This window comes from Scleropages formosus, chromosome 13, assembly GCF_900964775.1.
Source record: "Scleropages formosus chromosome 13, fSclFor1.1, whole genome shotgun sequence".
Lineage (NCBI taxonomy): Eukaryota > Metazoa > Chordata > Actinopteri > Osteoglossiformes > Osteoglossidae > Scleropages > Scleropages formosus.
In genome coordinates this window covers 17,917,294-17,932,255 of record NC_041818.1, presented here as the reverse complement: position 1 = coordinate 17,932,255, position 14,962 = coordinate 17,917,294, and the positions used below count along the sequence as shown (strand labels likewise).

General features: G+C 42.8%; 1 protein-coding gene across 4 annotated transcripts in view; it reads right to left on the bottom strand.

Moving 5' to 3' along the window:
* ablim3 (actin binding LIM protein family, member 3) overlaps positions 1 to 14,962 on the bottom strand; it is an 88,429-nt gene that overhangs the window by 52,757 nt on the left and 20,710 nt on the right. For all 4 annotated transcript variants that reach the window (XM_018756283.2, XM_018756280.2, XM_018756281.2 and 1 more), the window contains exon 2: positions 9,693 to 9,830. In XM_018756283.2, coding sequence (XP_018611799.1) covers positions 9,693 to 9,830 — 138 coding nt within the window. The remainder of the gene's footprint in view (positions 1 to 9,692; positions 9,831 to 14,962) is intronic.

The window sequence follows — 14,962 nt, the reverse complement described above, 5'->3', positions numbered from 1 at the left end:
ATGAGGAACATGTCATATAATTAATGTGCTGTGCAGACTGCGCCAAAGTACAGGAAGAACAACATGCAAAGAGCACAATTGCATTTCCGAGTCTAATACAAGGACTTCCCCATAGTTACCAGATGGTACATTGTAAAGTCCCCAGAGCACATATAGCTAAGAGAGGTGGGAGAGCTACACCACCGTTATGTAACAGTTAAATCCTTAAAGGGGTTAAGAGCTCATCAGGTGGAAAATGGCTGAATTACAATACATACACAACGACAAACAAGAAATTCTCTAGTCACAATAATATGTTCACACAGAACTGAAATTTCAAATGTACTAGTATGAGTTTTCTTGGTGACAGAGTTCATGACTAATACAAATGAAGATGACTCTGAAATTATTACATTTAAACTATTAATCAAATTGCGAGAGTTCCCCTTTTGCTTCATTACCTTCGACAAACTTCTTCTTTCATTAACCCCACAGCCTTAGCCAAGACATGTTTCCTGTTAACTCCATGACCTTACCGCTGGGTCGTGGTGCGGTGGAAACAGTTTAGGCTGTTATCGTTTTGAACAGGCCTTTGACACCCTGACCTCATTTCCGGAAGCCATCAAGGGGCCCCTCCTGCTGAAATTGCCAGAGCCATATGTTGTGTATATGACCAGTGTCAGTTATTGTATAATTACAGACTGAAAAACTTATTTTGGACAAAATTACAATTTTCATTAAATCATTACCATTCACAGCCTGGCAGCTTTCGACCATGAGGCTTTATCAGTCATGCCAGGACATTACATTTAATGAGAGCTTGATTCCTGGATACAACAAGAACCAATTGATGTTGGGTAGACCTGAACAGGAATTATGGAGTTTCCTCTCCCAGCAGACCAACAAAGACATTTTATAATTTCATCTAAAGAATCTTCTGAATAGTTATACCACATTCAGCTGGAGTCCCACTGACGAAATAACAACAAAATATATTTGCCTTCAAAAAAAGAAACCTTAGATTCCTACGACACAATCTCATGTCTAAAACATTATTCTTACCTCTTACCCTGGCTGGAATGCCAAAAGTGACAACAGGTACAGACCAAACACTTAAATCCCCTTTGGCTTAGGTCCTGGAGAATGACAAGGTAGGGGATAATCCCAGTCATCTTTCCCAAATCTGTAAGCCAGCATGCTGGGGCTACTATTGGGTGCTGCTACCTGCCTGTACAAAATCATTTTCACGGGAATGTCTCCCTGGCAACCAAATCATGGCTTGGTGACTGGAACCAAAAGCTAATGTTACCATGGTAACAGAAAACCTCTTTGTCACTCTCTTCTTCCTGCTATCGTTTTATCCCCTAGTCCAATTCTCCACAGACGGACACGCTGCTAGAGCTATGTCATTTTAAGTCTTAGGTCTATGTCCATCCTGACAGGCTACACAAAATATTATTCTCTCAGTTCATTTTATTTGTTTGAGGTGTTCCCAACTACATATACACATTAAATCAATGCAGCTCAAATATGGCCTATGGCCAGGGAGCAGCGGCTGGTGGAATGAACTTTGCCACCTGTTTCGATGATGAATAGATCTGTCAGCTGCAGTGTTCAAGACAAGGGTCTTGTCACTCCCTTCTTCACGTGGCATGTCCCTGCCACAGACTGGAATGTTCTTTATGAAACTGGTATGTTTTGTTCAATTTAGCCAGAGTATCTTCTTAGATGACTGACCTCTTTAACCTACAGTCCGTCCAAGAAGGGGATTTCCTCATCTCGTGCCCCATGGAAAAATTCCAGCTTCCCGCTCCTCCCCTAGTAGAACCTTGTGTTATATCCAAATTAGCAACAGGGTAAAACAATAGGTTTTCATAATTATTAACAGTTGAACCCTACAGCAACACTAGATTTAAAAACAATCCTAACTGTTTCAGCTAAAGGGATCTTTTCCCTCAGCAACATTACAGGGCCAAGTCTACCCTGATAGGGTGGCTTTACAGGAGCCACCTGGTAACTGGCACAAGAGCTGAACCGATATTGCTCGGCATGATGGGACATTTTACACACTCAATTAAGTTCAGGGCTGCTGCTGCTTCATCACGAGCCTGTTTCACGTAGAAGGATTCAAGAAGACACATGAGAATTTTTTGGAGGGAGGATAGGGGATCTGAAAGAAGACTTTTGTTTAGTGTCCTTTTAAGCAGAGAGATCAAAAATACAGTCAGCCCCTTTTTCTGTAAAATTTAATACCTGAAATATTAAGGTATTATCCAGATATTCTTTGCTTATCATTCATTCTCTAAACTATAATAAACTACAATAAACATAATTTAGAAGCTCCTTAAAATAACGCAAGTATGTACAAGCTGGATTTGACTACAGAAGTGTCTCAGATTTAATTTAAAGTAAATGATGAGGCAATCATACGACAATAATAGATACAATTAAACACACACACACTTTCTGAACCGCTTGTCCCATACGGGGTCGCGGGGAACCAGAGCCTAACCCGGCAATACAGGGCGTAAGGCCGAAGGGGGAGGGGACACACCCAGGACGGGACGCCAGTCTGTCGCAAGGCACCCCAAGCAGGACTGGAACCCCAGACCCACTAGAGAGCAGGACCCGGTCCAACCCACTGCGCCACCGCGCCCCCCCAGATACAATTATTTTAAAACTTATTTCCATTAACAGTCAGACAGTATTTCATAAATTCCCAGGCAATTAATCATTGTCTCTCGATTCTGTTAATTTTTCAAAAGAATGCAAACAAAATTCTGATTAAGTTAAAAGTAAAAACAGTAAAGTGTTAGACATGTATTTACAGCATGTTACTGTTTGCACATCCATATCTAAGTTAACACATTTGTTTTATCAATGTCTGAATACAGTTTGATTGAAAAATCAGTGGCTGTGATCTTTTGAGAAACAACTCATGAAACCAACCAATTTCAACAAGCGCTTGTCCCAAGCAGGACTGCAGTGAGCCAGAGCCTATCTTGGACACAAGGCTGAAGAGGTGGGGGGAGGCACACCCTTGACAGGATGCCAGTCCATTGCAGGGCCACAACCCAAGCACACAGCTGGGGAAAGGTACCAGAGCAATTGCAGGGCAAGCACCTTGCTCAAGGGCACCACAGCCAAAGGTAGGGATTGAACTGGCAACCTCTAGAGCCAAAGGAAGCTGCTCCAACCACGACACCACCAGCCGCACAACTCATGAAATCAATTATGACACATTAAAAGGCAATCCTCATTTTCAGCAGCAGTGATTTATGACAGGTATACTGAAAAAACTGAAGGGTGAAAGGAATGAAGCAGTATGAGTTTATAGTATATGCAGAAGCTGAATTGGCAGCTAGAAGTGCTAGGAGTGTGAGACTGTGAGTTGTTCTCTTGCTGCTCATCATGACAGGATACCACTGCAGCAGCGCGTGTCGGTGGGTCGGGGGAGGGGCACAAAACCTCAGCTTCCGATGATTTACTGCTTGTGTTTCTATGCTTAAAATAATTACTGTTTTTATTATATTTTCTTTGATTCATTTACAATAGTAACTCTCGACACTATAATTGCTGCCTTTATGGTTTAAAATTGCCAGGGTAAATACAAGTTAAAAGACCCAGCGATTAAAACGCTGCACCTCCCCCCAACACTGCATGAAGAATTTATCAGTGTAATTTGCCAATCCAGATCTACAGTGTTACTGAAATTAACTGAGATATGATAATTGTAAGTTGAACCAGAGAAAGAGAGGGAGAATGGGAACATGGAGGGACAATGTTAGAGCACAGAAGTGAGAGCAACGAGGAGGGAGGGACTTCTTATCAATTAAAAACCTGGTTCACATCTACACCCTAAGGCCATCCGCTGCTGTTTCAGGGATAGACTGTAACAATTTCATGAAACTCAAATCATTATTATTAACTCACCACACTCAAAAAAGTGTGAGATAGAGGTAGCATGAGCAAGAGAAGAAGGGGTAAAAGAAGAAAGATGCTTTCAAATGGATTCAAGGGGAAATGGGTTGGATCAAGCTGTAAGATCGCCAGGGACCAAGCCTAAACTAGAGACTACTTGCACATCCTCCACAGTCATCATTCACCCAGAAGTAGTGAGCTTCATCTATAGCTCTTCTCATTTATACCAGTGGACTTCCTCTGGACATTCTGTGGTTTTTCTTTATCATCCTGAAAAGATCTTTCATAAATCTGGAATAATGTTAAGGCTCTATCCTTAATGTACAAGCGAACATATAACAATTTCTCTGTTGAACTAACCCGTTTATCCTTCTTGCATCAATATGAACAATTAGGCCTCCTTATCTGATGTGCTGCAGGACAAGCTAGTAAAAAAAGAGAAAATGGATAGAAAACAGCAGAAAAATGGTCCCCTCTCCTCATGTGCTTTACAGTGTTGTTCTTGTGTTCTGTCCTTACAACTTTGTCCCAATGGTCCATGTAGGGGAACAAAAGCCAGTGAGCAAGGGTGCTGGAGGACATCAACTGATTCACACTGACTACATGCAACAGAGATATTGTGTTGGAACGATCTAGGTTAAATCTTTCGGCAGGAGCCTATCTGAAAAGTTATTTATCTCCAAATCAAGGTTCGTAATACCACTTAAACTCAAAGAAAGCAAGCCGGTGCTTTTAAAATGAGCAATGTGAGTCCAGTGTAACAGTCTGATAACTAAAATATAAATGAGTGTAGTATGCAATAAGATATAGCAAGTAATATTTTCTTTTCTGTAGCTTAGGAAACACAGCCCAGAATGAAATTTGTGAAATGTTTGTGCTACCTGTACATACTGATAATATTCCTACTCATCTTGTAAAGATCAAAAATACATTTTTCAGAAGCTGACAAGAATGGGGATACGAAAACAATTTCAAACAGAACTGGCTGTGAGCCACCAGAGCTGGGCTGTGTCCAGGGTCATTTGGGTTCTGACCGCTCATCCCCTGTCCAAATAATACGACACGCACTCCGTCACTGCCTCCCAGCTTCATCAAAACAGAACTGGAAGAATCAGACCATTGTTAATTTTTAGCTAACGTCTACACAATTTATACATAGGTACATTAATTTGTCACAAAACCACAAGGTTCTTTGTGTTTTTTTCTAAAAGCTTTAATTTGTTTCTTACTCTGCTAAGACTGACACAAGCTACAAGTGAAGTGCATTTGTTACTGTTGTAGATGGAAACAGGTTGCATACGTGAGCTGTTTTTTTTCCATCTTGTTTTACTGTGCTTGAGAGATTGGCAAAATGCACTTGGCAAAATGTGCTGTGTGGCTGGACACTTTCCAAGGACATTTGTTAACATTTCCAAGTCAATATTAATTGCTCAATTGTTCTCCTGAACTCTGAGGGCAGAATTTGCAACAAAAGCTTCTATTGTTTTCTGAAATTTCTGTGGAGATGTAACAGTTATAAAACACGAAGGCATTCAACACACACATTCCTCAGAGTGAAGAAAAGGGTAGACACACACACACACGCACACGCACACGCACATGCACACACGCACGCACGCACACACACACACACACACACACACACACACACACACACACACACACACAGACATACAGGGTCATTTCACACTTTTGACAATTTATTCCATTGCCCCTGTGGGGTCTGTACTAATGCCAATGTCCATTACTGGAAGGGGTTCTTTAATTTTCCCTTAGAAAAGCTTAAATTAAAACTACCATACTGATTCAAAAATGTAATTATTGTCTTCATCAGAAACTCCATAAATCTAAGACAAAAATAGTCTGCTAAAACAATGTAAGATTCGTACTTTGTTTAGAGTAGCCTCTCGGTCAAATGTATTTTACCATCATTGTTGCACCAACTTTTAATTTTCTGCTCAAACTGGTTTATCTAAAATACATCTTCACAATGAATGAGTAATGTTTCGGGGACACGGTACTGATTAACTGTGGTGCAAGAAGTTTTAATCAGAAATGATGCTCAATTACCACAAAAACTATAAAGTTTTTTCATTACCACAAAACGTAATTTTTTTCTGTAAACTACGACTTCTACATTACTCAAAATAAAGAGATGTGCACGCCGCTGAGTACCTGTATTTCGCATCTTCGCTCCCTGTGACGAACATGTGGAAATTTTATACATTATTTAGCTTTTCTAGTATCCAGTTCTTTCAGCAGTTACTGATTTTTTTTTAACCTTCTTAGGGAGAAATATTATCTAGGATATGGATGTCCAACCTTTTTTGGTCAAGGGCCACAACTATTATTGTGAATTGAAAACTGGTTTACTATACTGCATCTTAAATGTCTAAGTTGAAAAATTATTTTATTGTAAAATGCAAACAGCATTAATGGCATTAACTGACTTAACGAGATAAAATATTATCATCAGTTAAAGTAATTTATCTGATATATAGAAACTTCACCAGTAACAATAGATTTTATAATATTTGTGACGGGTATAGTATATATCAATAATTTACAAATGCTCTAATGGATTGTATTATGTGGAATGGAGGGCTGCATGCAACCCTTGAGCCACATGATGACCACTCCTGTTCTAGGAGTTCTTAGCATTTCATGTACGTCATTGTTTTCCACTGAAGCATTTATGTGGGATGCTCCTATTAAGAAATGAGTTTTTTGGTCACGAGTCCCAACACATCAATAGCTTTTTGTTTTGAGTTGAGGAATGGATTTCATGCATGGGTTGCCCGCATCCAGGCCACAACGGCATCCTTTATTGTAGTGCTGGCATGGACATCATCCAGACCTCTGCACGCCCATGACCTACCCTTCCCATCATTGCTGTAAAGAGTGGACAAAAATAAAAAAAACAAGCCCCAAAAGAAAACAGCAACACAAACAAAAGACAGTAGGTTAGTGGTTTGTGTTTTGTGAACAGAGTAGGCCATACACGTGCTCTGGCGTCCAGGAACAATGCAGCTTTATAAACGTGCGTGCTAGGCACTATTCAACAATGGTGCTGGAAAATGCAGTGTCTGTCAGAACAGACAGGCCACCTTTCTGGAGCACAGCACGAAGTTGGCCTTTCCAGTTGCTCCGCACACACCGTGCCATGGATGGCTTGATTCTCTGCAACATGAGCCACTGTGCAGCCATGCAGTTAGGTTGCCATCCCCACTTTACACATCCCTCCTTGGCGGTGATGCATGTCTCGCAACTGAGTAGAAATGGATAATGCGCCAGTGGCCCCTAAGCTGTTTCGCCAGGTCCATCTCAGATCAGTATCAAAACAACAGTTGCTTCGGTCAATACTCGCCTTTAAGTCACGCTGATGAAATAGATATCCCTGAAAAGAAACCAGTTAAAATGTGGAACTAAGCAACAGAGACATTCTGTTGGATGTCTAACAATCGTGTAGGAATTGTTTATAGGCATATAAATGAATCTCTGGTTCCTCTGTTTTTGTTTTGGTTTGCACGCTTTTCTGCACTAATGAAGCGGCTGTACATGGGAGTTCTGTTCTCAGGATTTCTTATTCGGACATAAAGCAGTATCATGTCTAACAAGGAGAAGAACAGAACACTTGTTTATTCAAGCAGATAAAGTGTACGCAAGGTAACTGTTACACGTGCAATCAACACACAACATGATTCTGGGGCTGAGTCTAGAAAAATGCACAGTGTTCATGTCCTTATTCCATTATTCCATATTGTGACATTGTTGACAACAGCTATGGGAAAACCTTTTTGTATCGCAGAAATGTTAGGTAAGTGTATGGTGTAAGGTGTTTTGTTTTAAAATTTAAATAGTTCATCTTAGACAAAATTCTCCCCTCTGTGTCTTTATTTATTTTTCATTTATTCTCTTGTGTGACCTGTCCTGTACTCTGCACATTCTGGAATAAGAGAACAGGTGCAGCTATGGCATAAGTTTTTGCTTTCTGATTACATTGCATTCTTTGCAGAGAGGTCAATAAATTTGGTTTCTAGACAGATCTACTGAGAGTCATTCATTCAGACACAACGCAGACGCAAGTTGTCTCAACTGAGTCTGGATTGCAGAAGACGCGAACTGGCTACAAAGGCATCAAAGTTTTTAGGAATTCTTCTTCTATCATGTGATGAGAGCTATAAACCACTTGCTCTCTCGTGTTGAGCAGGCTGTGAGGTGACTGTAGGACACCAATTCGCAACTGTCTCCTCTATGCTCAGTGCGAAGCAGACCAAGAACAGAACTGATGAAGGTTTTGATATGATAGGGCCTGGCTACAGACAAGGTGTGTTGATGCATACTGGAAATCCAGGCAAGCTGATGACTGAAAAGGATCAGCTTCTCCTTCTGTTGCCCGCATACTTGCCTTGAGAGGCTTTCTCTTTCAAGGCATCACCATGCTGCTGTGGGCAACGTGGGGGGGCTGCTTTGCTCCCCAGCTGACGGGGGGCTCGCGTGCCGCTGCCGCCATGCCACCCTGAGGTAAAGCGGTTAAGTGCCTGGAGTGGAACAATCGGATCAGCTCCGGTTGGCGCCGTGAGGCACTCAGCCCAGGAGACCACAGAGGGAGAAGCTCAGGAAGCATTGGGATGAAAGACAGTAGGATGCTTGAGAGAGAGAAATGCAGGAAAGAACCAGAGGAGACAATGTAAAGAGGGATTCACAGATTGGTGTTGGCAGAATGTAAAATAGGCAGAGATGAGCCATTACTCCAGTATCTGTAATTATGTAATTTAGTTGTTTTTTTTTTTTTTTTATGTTGCTTTGCTGTAATGGAATTTGAATTTAAAAGAGGAAGGACCAGGCAGGTATAAGGATGCCAGCCTGACTATGTAGCCAAGACTGATGACCTTCATGTTCCAGCGGACCATGCGCTAACTGTAGCAGAGCAATAGCATGAGACTCTGCCTCTGTGCATGTGAGGCACAGATAAAGAGAGGGGGGATAATCAAGAGGGGGTCGTCATTGTTGACAGGGACGAGAGTCTGTTATCGTTCATACAGTTCCTGTGTTCCCAAGACACCTGTGATGTCACAATAGAGGGTGGGATTGCGCACCCCCCTCCCCCATTCTGTTCACCTCCTTTCTCTGAACCTCCCCACTGGGTTCTTGGGATTTAAGGGAGGCTTCCCATTGGATGCTGCTTGGAGAGTGTTGCTGAGAATAACTACCAACCAGGGCAGGGTGCCCCTTTGCACAGTTTCCACAGCAACCCTGTCCATGCAGCACGGAAAGTGTGCGAGCACCAGTGGTTTGGATACTAGTGAGGTGGGGGAACACGGGGGAACGTGGGGGGTGGGTCGGGGGAACGGGGGGCAACTAAATGTACACATTTTTCTAATGCTTTTCTCGTTGTGCCCGAATTGCCTGACTTTGTCTTTCAGACAGTTTTATTACTTTCTACCAATGACGTGTCACCACCACTAGCTGTGAACACATGCATTTTAGAGCTTTTAGACCTCATGTTGTTAACTCAGAAAATCACACTCACAGGGAACATGGCTGGTGCAGATGTCACACGGCACATGCAGCAAAGAACAAACAGGCCTCTCCAGGATGCTTTGATCATTTGGTCACTTGTTTTTTCCTTGGGTTCAGTTATTTGTAACTTTGCACTCAAGCTCAGACATCTCATTGACACGCTGTCCTCACAGAAAACCCCCGCTCTAGGTTCCTCTAAAATCTCAGGGGAGACATGTCAGCCATGAACGGGACCTGATCCAAAGGGTGGGGGGTGAAGGTGGCCTTACCTTGGCAAGTGAAGCACTTGATGTGGAAGTGGACACTCTGGACCCGCACCACTTCCCCCTTGCACGGCTCCCGGCAGCGGAAGCAGAGGATGGGAGCCATGCTGCGGCCTCCTCCGTGGGAGCTCTGCTGGTAGGGAACTGTTGGAGACAATAGGAAAGGTTTTTAATACAAGCCCCGATCCATCATCCAGCAAACATATCAATCTGCAAATCAATCAGTCAGGTTGCAGTGTTTCTCAGGCAAATAAACAATCAATCATTTATGTGATCAATTGACCTTCAGAGCCCGAACACTCAGCTAAACCACCTCATCAGCAAAATTGTTTTAAATGACCGTAAGTAAAACATTGCTTAAATATATCTTCAGTTATCTTCCTTTTTTGTGAAAATGAAAAAAAAATTATCAGTGTAATGTGGTATAACTGGTTTAATGAGAATCTGGACACCAAACACAAACAGTAACTTTACTGGCTTTTGAGAAATTCCATTTTCCAATTTCTTTGAATGGTAATGTCTACCATACCAATGCTTTTCACTTCTTCTAACTATAAGTAAATTCTTTTGTCATATTCCAGCAGGTCCAAATAATCAGGCCAGCTGTTTTGTGGAACAGGCAATGGAATGGCTGAAGGATGTTACAGGAACAATAGTAAGTCTGAAATGAAGTTAAAAATTGTAAAGGCTTCCTTGTCTTGGTGACCTCCCTTATGGTTGTAGAGCTCTGTGAAGTTTTACAGTATCTGTGTTGGGAATTACAGAAGTGAATCATTCCCTCAGCACTGTCCAGAGGCAAGGCAAACAGCAAGAAACCTCACACCTCTCGAGCAGAAAATATGAGTGGTTAAAGAAATGTAAACTGAAGGATACTGGTTAGGAACGTAAGATGAACTGCATAGGTAAACATCCAGGTGTAGAGAGGGATAAAACTGTACGTCGCTTTGGATAAAAGGATCAGCTAAGCAATGAAAGACCTATGAATGTATGAGTTGCTCTTCCCTTAGCACACACAGTCATCCAGACCAGGAGGAAAGCTTCACTTCAACACAGGCCCTCACTGCAACCTTACTTAAATAGCCTCCTTTAAGCATTGTGCCCAGGTGTGCCATTCACACCCCTCACCCTCACCCTGTGGAGATGGCATAGCACAATGCAACCCACTCCCAGTGACTCCTCTCATTGTTCTCCTTCATAGTTCTTCAAGGACCTCAGCAGCACAGAGTATGACACTGTGCACCTGTACTTTTGGATTAAGCGTGGCACATGAGCATACCAGCAAATCTAAGAGGGGACACAGATAATAAGGCAGAAATGCACCATAAGAATGAATATATTAATAAAAAAGCTAATTAAGCGAAGGCAACTGTTTCAGGCCAGCCTCGTGAAGAGTGAGACTACAAGTAAAAAGGAAAAAAAAAACTGCTTTGTTAATTTTTCTTTCTTTATATTGGCTTTGAAAAAACATGCCCTACAACCACCATTCATCTTCACGTGGGCGTAGAGATAAACTTTGGGATCCGCACAAAACCTCACCAGGGTCTAATTACAAGCGGCCAGCCTCCCGAGTCCCATAAGCATGCATCTTGCTGGGAGTGCTGGGCATGCTGGATAATCCCCCGTTCCTCTTGCTGCCCAGAGAGCACCCTGTATATTAGTGCACATGATCACAGCTCCCCTGGGAGTGGCCATTCCTCGCTCTCCTTCACTCTGCAGGATGGGAGGGTGCAAGTGCATGGCGACCGCATGCTGAACCACTGACCGTTTGGATTTTTGGCAAAAATTGTTACTGTTTCAGTTGCTAAAAAACAATGCCTTTTTTTCCCTTTTTCCGCTCTTTCCTGTCCCGTGAGAATTAAACATTGTAAATGACAGTTCTGCAGTGGAAGGAAATAAAGAGGCTAAAGCGAGGGATGACAGACTGCACCAGAGGCTAGGATGTTTTCGTACGACCTCATGAGACAGGCCATTGGAGAAGCCTGGTCCTTGCTGGCCTGGTCATTTTGCCTATCCGGAGCATGCAGAGACACGTGCCGGAAGTACGCTACAAGGTAATGCCAGCTCCCACTAGCATGACATCCTCACAAACATCAGTGGCTATATTACTTGACACACACACACGTTTTATGAACCGCTTGTCCCATTTGGGGTTGCGGGGAGCCAGAGCCTAACCTGGCAACACAGGGAATAAGGCTGGAGGGGGAGAGGGACACACCCAGGACGGGACGCCAGTCCATCGCAAGGCACCCCAAGCGGGACTCGAACCCCAGACCCACTGGAGAGCAGGACCCGGTCCGGTCCAACCCACTGCACCACCACACCCCCCACTACTTGACACACCAAATGGAAATAAACACAGCCCATCTCCCTCACACGGAACAAGTTACTTCTTCCACGTCACTATGGAGTTACACTGATTCCTGACCTGGACACAACAGGTGCTGAGTGTAAAAGCAGAGCACTATAATGTGACACTACAGAATACCTCTTTTCATCACAGAAACAGATCTTACATCATTCTTTGAGCAATACGGACACCTGATAAATACTAAGGCGGGATTAAGTTGTGGATTATGATTAAAGATCTTGTGGATTCCTGATTAAACATAATCATCCATCCATCATCAACAACCGCTTGTCCCAAGAAGGGTCACGGTGAGCCAGAGCCTTACCTAGCAACACAGGGCGCAAGGCCAAAGGGGAAAGGGACACACCCAGGATGGGACGTCAGTCCGTCGCAAGGCACCCCAAGCAGGGCTCGAACCCGAGACCTGCCACACAGCAGGCACTGGCTGAACCCACCGTGTCCCCCCAACATAATCACTTCTCTAGAATATCCTAGTTAATTAGCTGGACAGGTGTAAGCATGTAAGAAACATTGGTGAAGCGCCTGATAATTAACTAAGCAGCAGCACTGTAACTGTTGGTATGAAGGTCGATTTCAAATTCACAGAAATAGCATTAGAAAGAAATGAGGAATAAATATCCGTGTATTGTGTTTGCAAAAGGCTCCCTGGCTTCCACTCCTTTGAGAGCTTTAATGTGAAAACTTGTGATTTTTAGGATTTCCATGGCAACCAGAAGTGGAATAAAGAGCACCCTGGGAACAGGATCTAGCCAGCTCTCTGTTCTGCCCAATATATGTGAAGTTTCTGCCACTCTCACTTTTAAAGTGACAACCGGTCCAAGTGTTCCATTAACCTCTGCAATATTACGGCTGTCAACTAGAGGGAATGGCTTGTGTTAGACAATGCTGGCAATTAAAAAAACTAAAATAAAATTATATATATTTATACACCCACAGATGTATATATATAAGTATAAACAGTAGGACTCCCGTGTCTGCTGTTTCAGTTACCACGGTTTCACTTAACCGCAGTTGATTGCAGTCTGAAAAAATTAAACAGAAAATTCCAGAAATTCAGTAAACATTCTGGGTAACGTGATGAAATCTCATGCTGTCCCGCACAGGACATTAATCATCCCTTTGTCCAGTGTATCCACACTGTATACGCTACCCGCCCATTAGTCACTTAGTAGCTGTCTCAGTTATCAGATCAACTCTCACGGCACCGCAGTGCTTGTGTTCAAGTAACCCAGATTTTGCTTATGATTATGTCTTGTTGTGCCTAATTTATAAATTAAACTTTATCATAGGTATGTACAGTATATAGTGTCCGCTACTATCCGCATTTATATATAAATATGTATATGTTTTTTCCCTTGGCCTAGGCCTAAATCATGGCTCACCTGATCAGTGGGTGAGGTGGGTGTACTCACTGAAATTTGTATATACACACACTTACAGGCAGAAGATTAATGGAAGCACAGCCATTACTAACTAGGCCTCTCTACGGGGGATTTTGTGGCAAATTAATTACGAAATACCCTTGTTTCTGGATGTTACGGGATACACCAAAAGTGTGCCCTCATGTGAACCTCAAGCACTGCACACTACTTTGTAGGTGCCTGGAGCACCTCTCATCCACAGTTTACTCATCCACTTGTCCACCAAGTCCCAACTCAGAGCCTGAATTGGAATGAAACTTGGGCAGCTGGGTCACAATGTACTGTAATACATTCACAGGATGGTGCTCTTGGTAGTGAAAAAAAACATTCTAACAGGGCAATCTAAATATATAATATGATCCAGTTTAAATAGAGGCTGTGTATGGGACAATGTGGTAAGATGTGGGACGCTTCTCTTCCTGACACCCAGTGAAGAGGGAATGAGGTTTCACCGCAGCATCCCAGCATCAGACAGATCTTCACCCCACAGTCAAATCATTCTTCCTTGATGCCTGAAGTGAAACAGAGAGCCTCTTTATATCCCGGCACAAAGTCAACAAAACACTCCAGTGTTTTCACAGTAAAAACAATGACCTATTGAGATGTCTGCGTACTCTCAAGACCTGAAGGTTGCTTGAAAGTATTCTGAATGGAAGGTGTTCTGTTCTTGTCCCAAATTCCAACATAAGATTCAATGCCCAAATTTTGGCCTTCAACAGATGTGTCAGGTTAACAAGCTTTGGTTGGCTAAATTCGGACAATCCAGTACTAAAATAGAAGTGATTCTAGAACCTTCTATGGTCTTCATGCAGACTGTAGCACTGGTGCCATAAGGGACATTGCTATTGCCCAGGCATCATAATCTCTGCTGGGCCCATGGAGAGAGGGAAAATAACCACTTAGCCATGCTGGCCTATCAATACATTCCTTCAGTACATACTGTTGCCCTGTAGCTCACTTTACTGCCCATTTTCTGTTCACTCAGAAATAGAAAGTAAGAGGAAGATACTGCAACTGGATTACAGGGCCGTAATATCTCTTAATGGATGTTGTCTAAATCTCTTCTGGCCTGAATCCCAATGGACAGTATCACTGAACCTAAGGCACAAGGCCTTTCATGTGAAAATGATTATTGCTTTGATATGATTTCACTAAGAGAGATGCAGAAGCATATTGTCAACAGGACACCAGGGGACACATGCAGCTCTTACTAGTTCCCTTTGGAGTACATGCAAAATACAGATCACAACACAAAAAATACGCAGTGCATTTGTGCAATGGAAATTTGGAATTGGATTCTGTCTTCCTAAATTAAAAGAGGTGTTGAGAAGATGATGGGGGGGGGGAAGAGGGGGCCCGAGATGTTTTTTTTGTCTCACAAGCATCACGCTTTAATTGCTGTTGTTCTGCTCTTTCCTAGATGCATTGTGTGTGTTGTGAGAGGAGGAAGAGGGGACACGCGCCAGATCAGAGTGACACTGAATAAT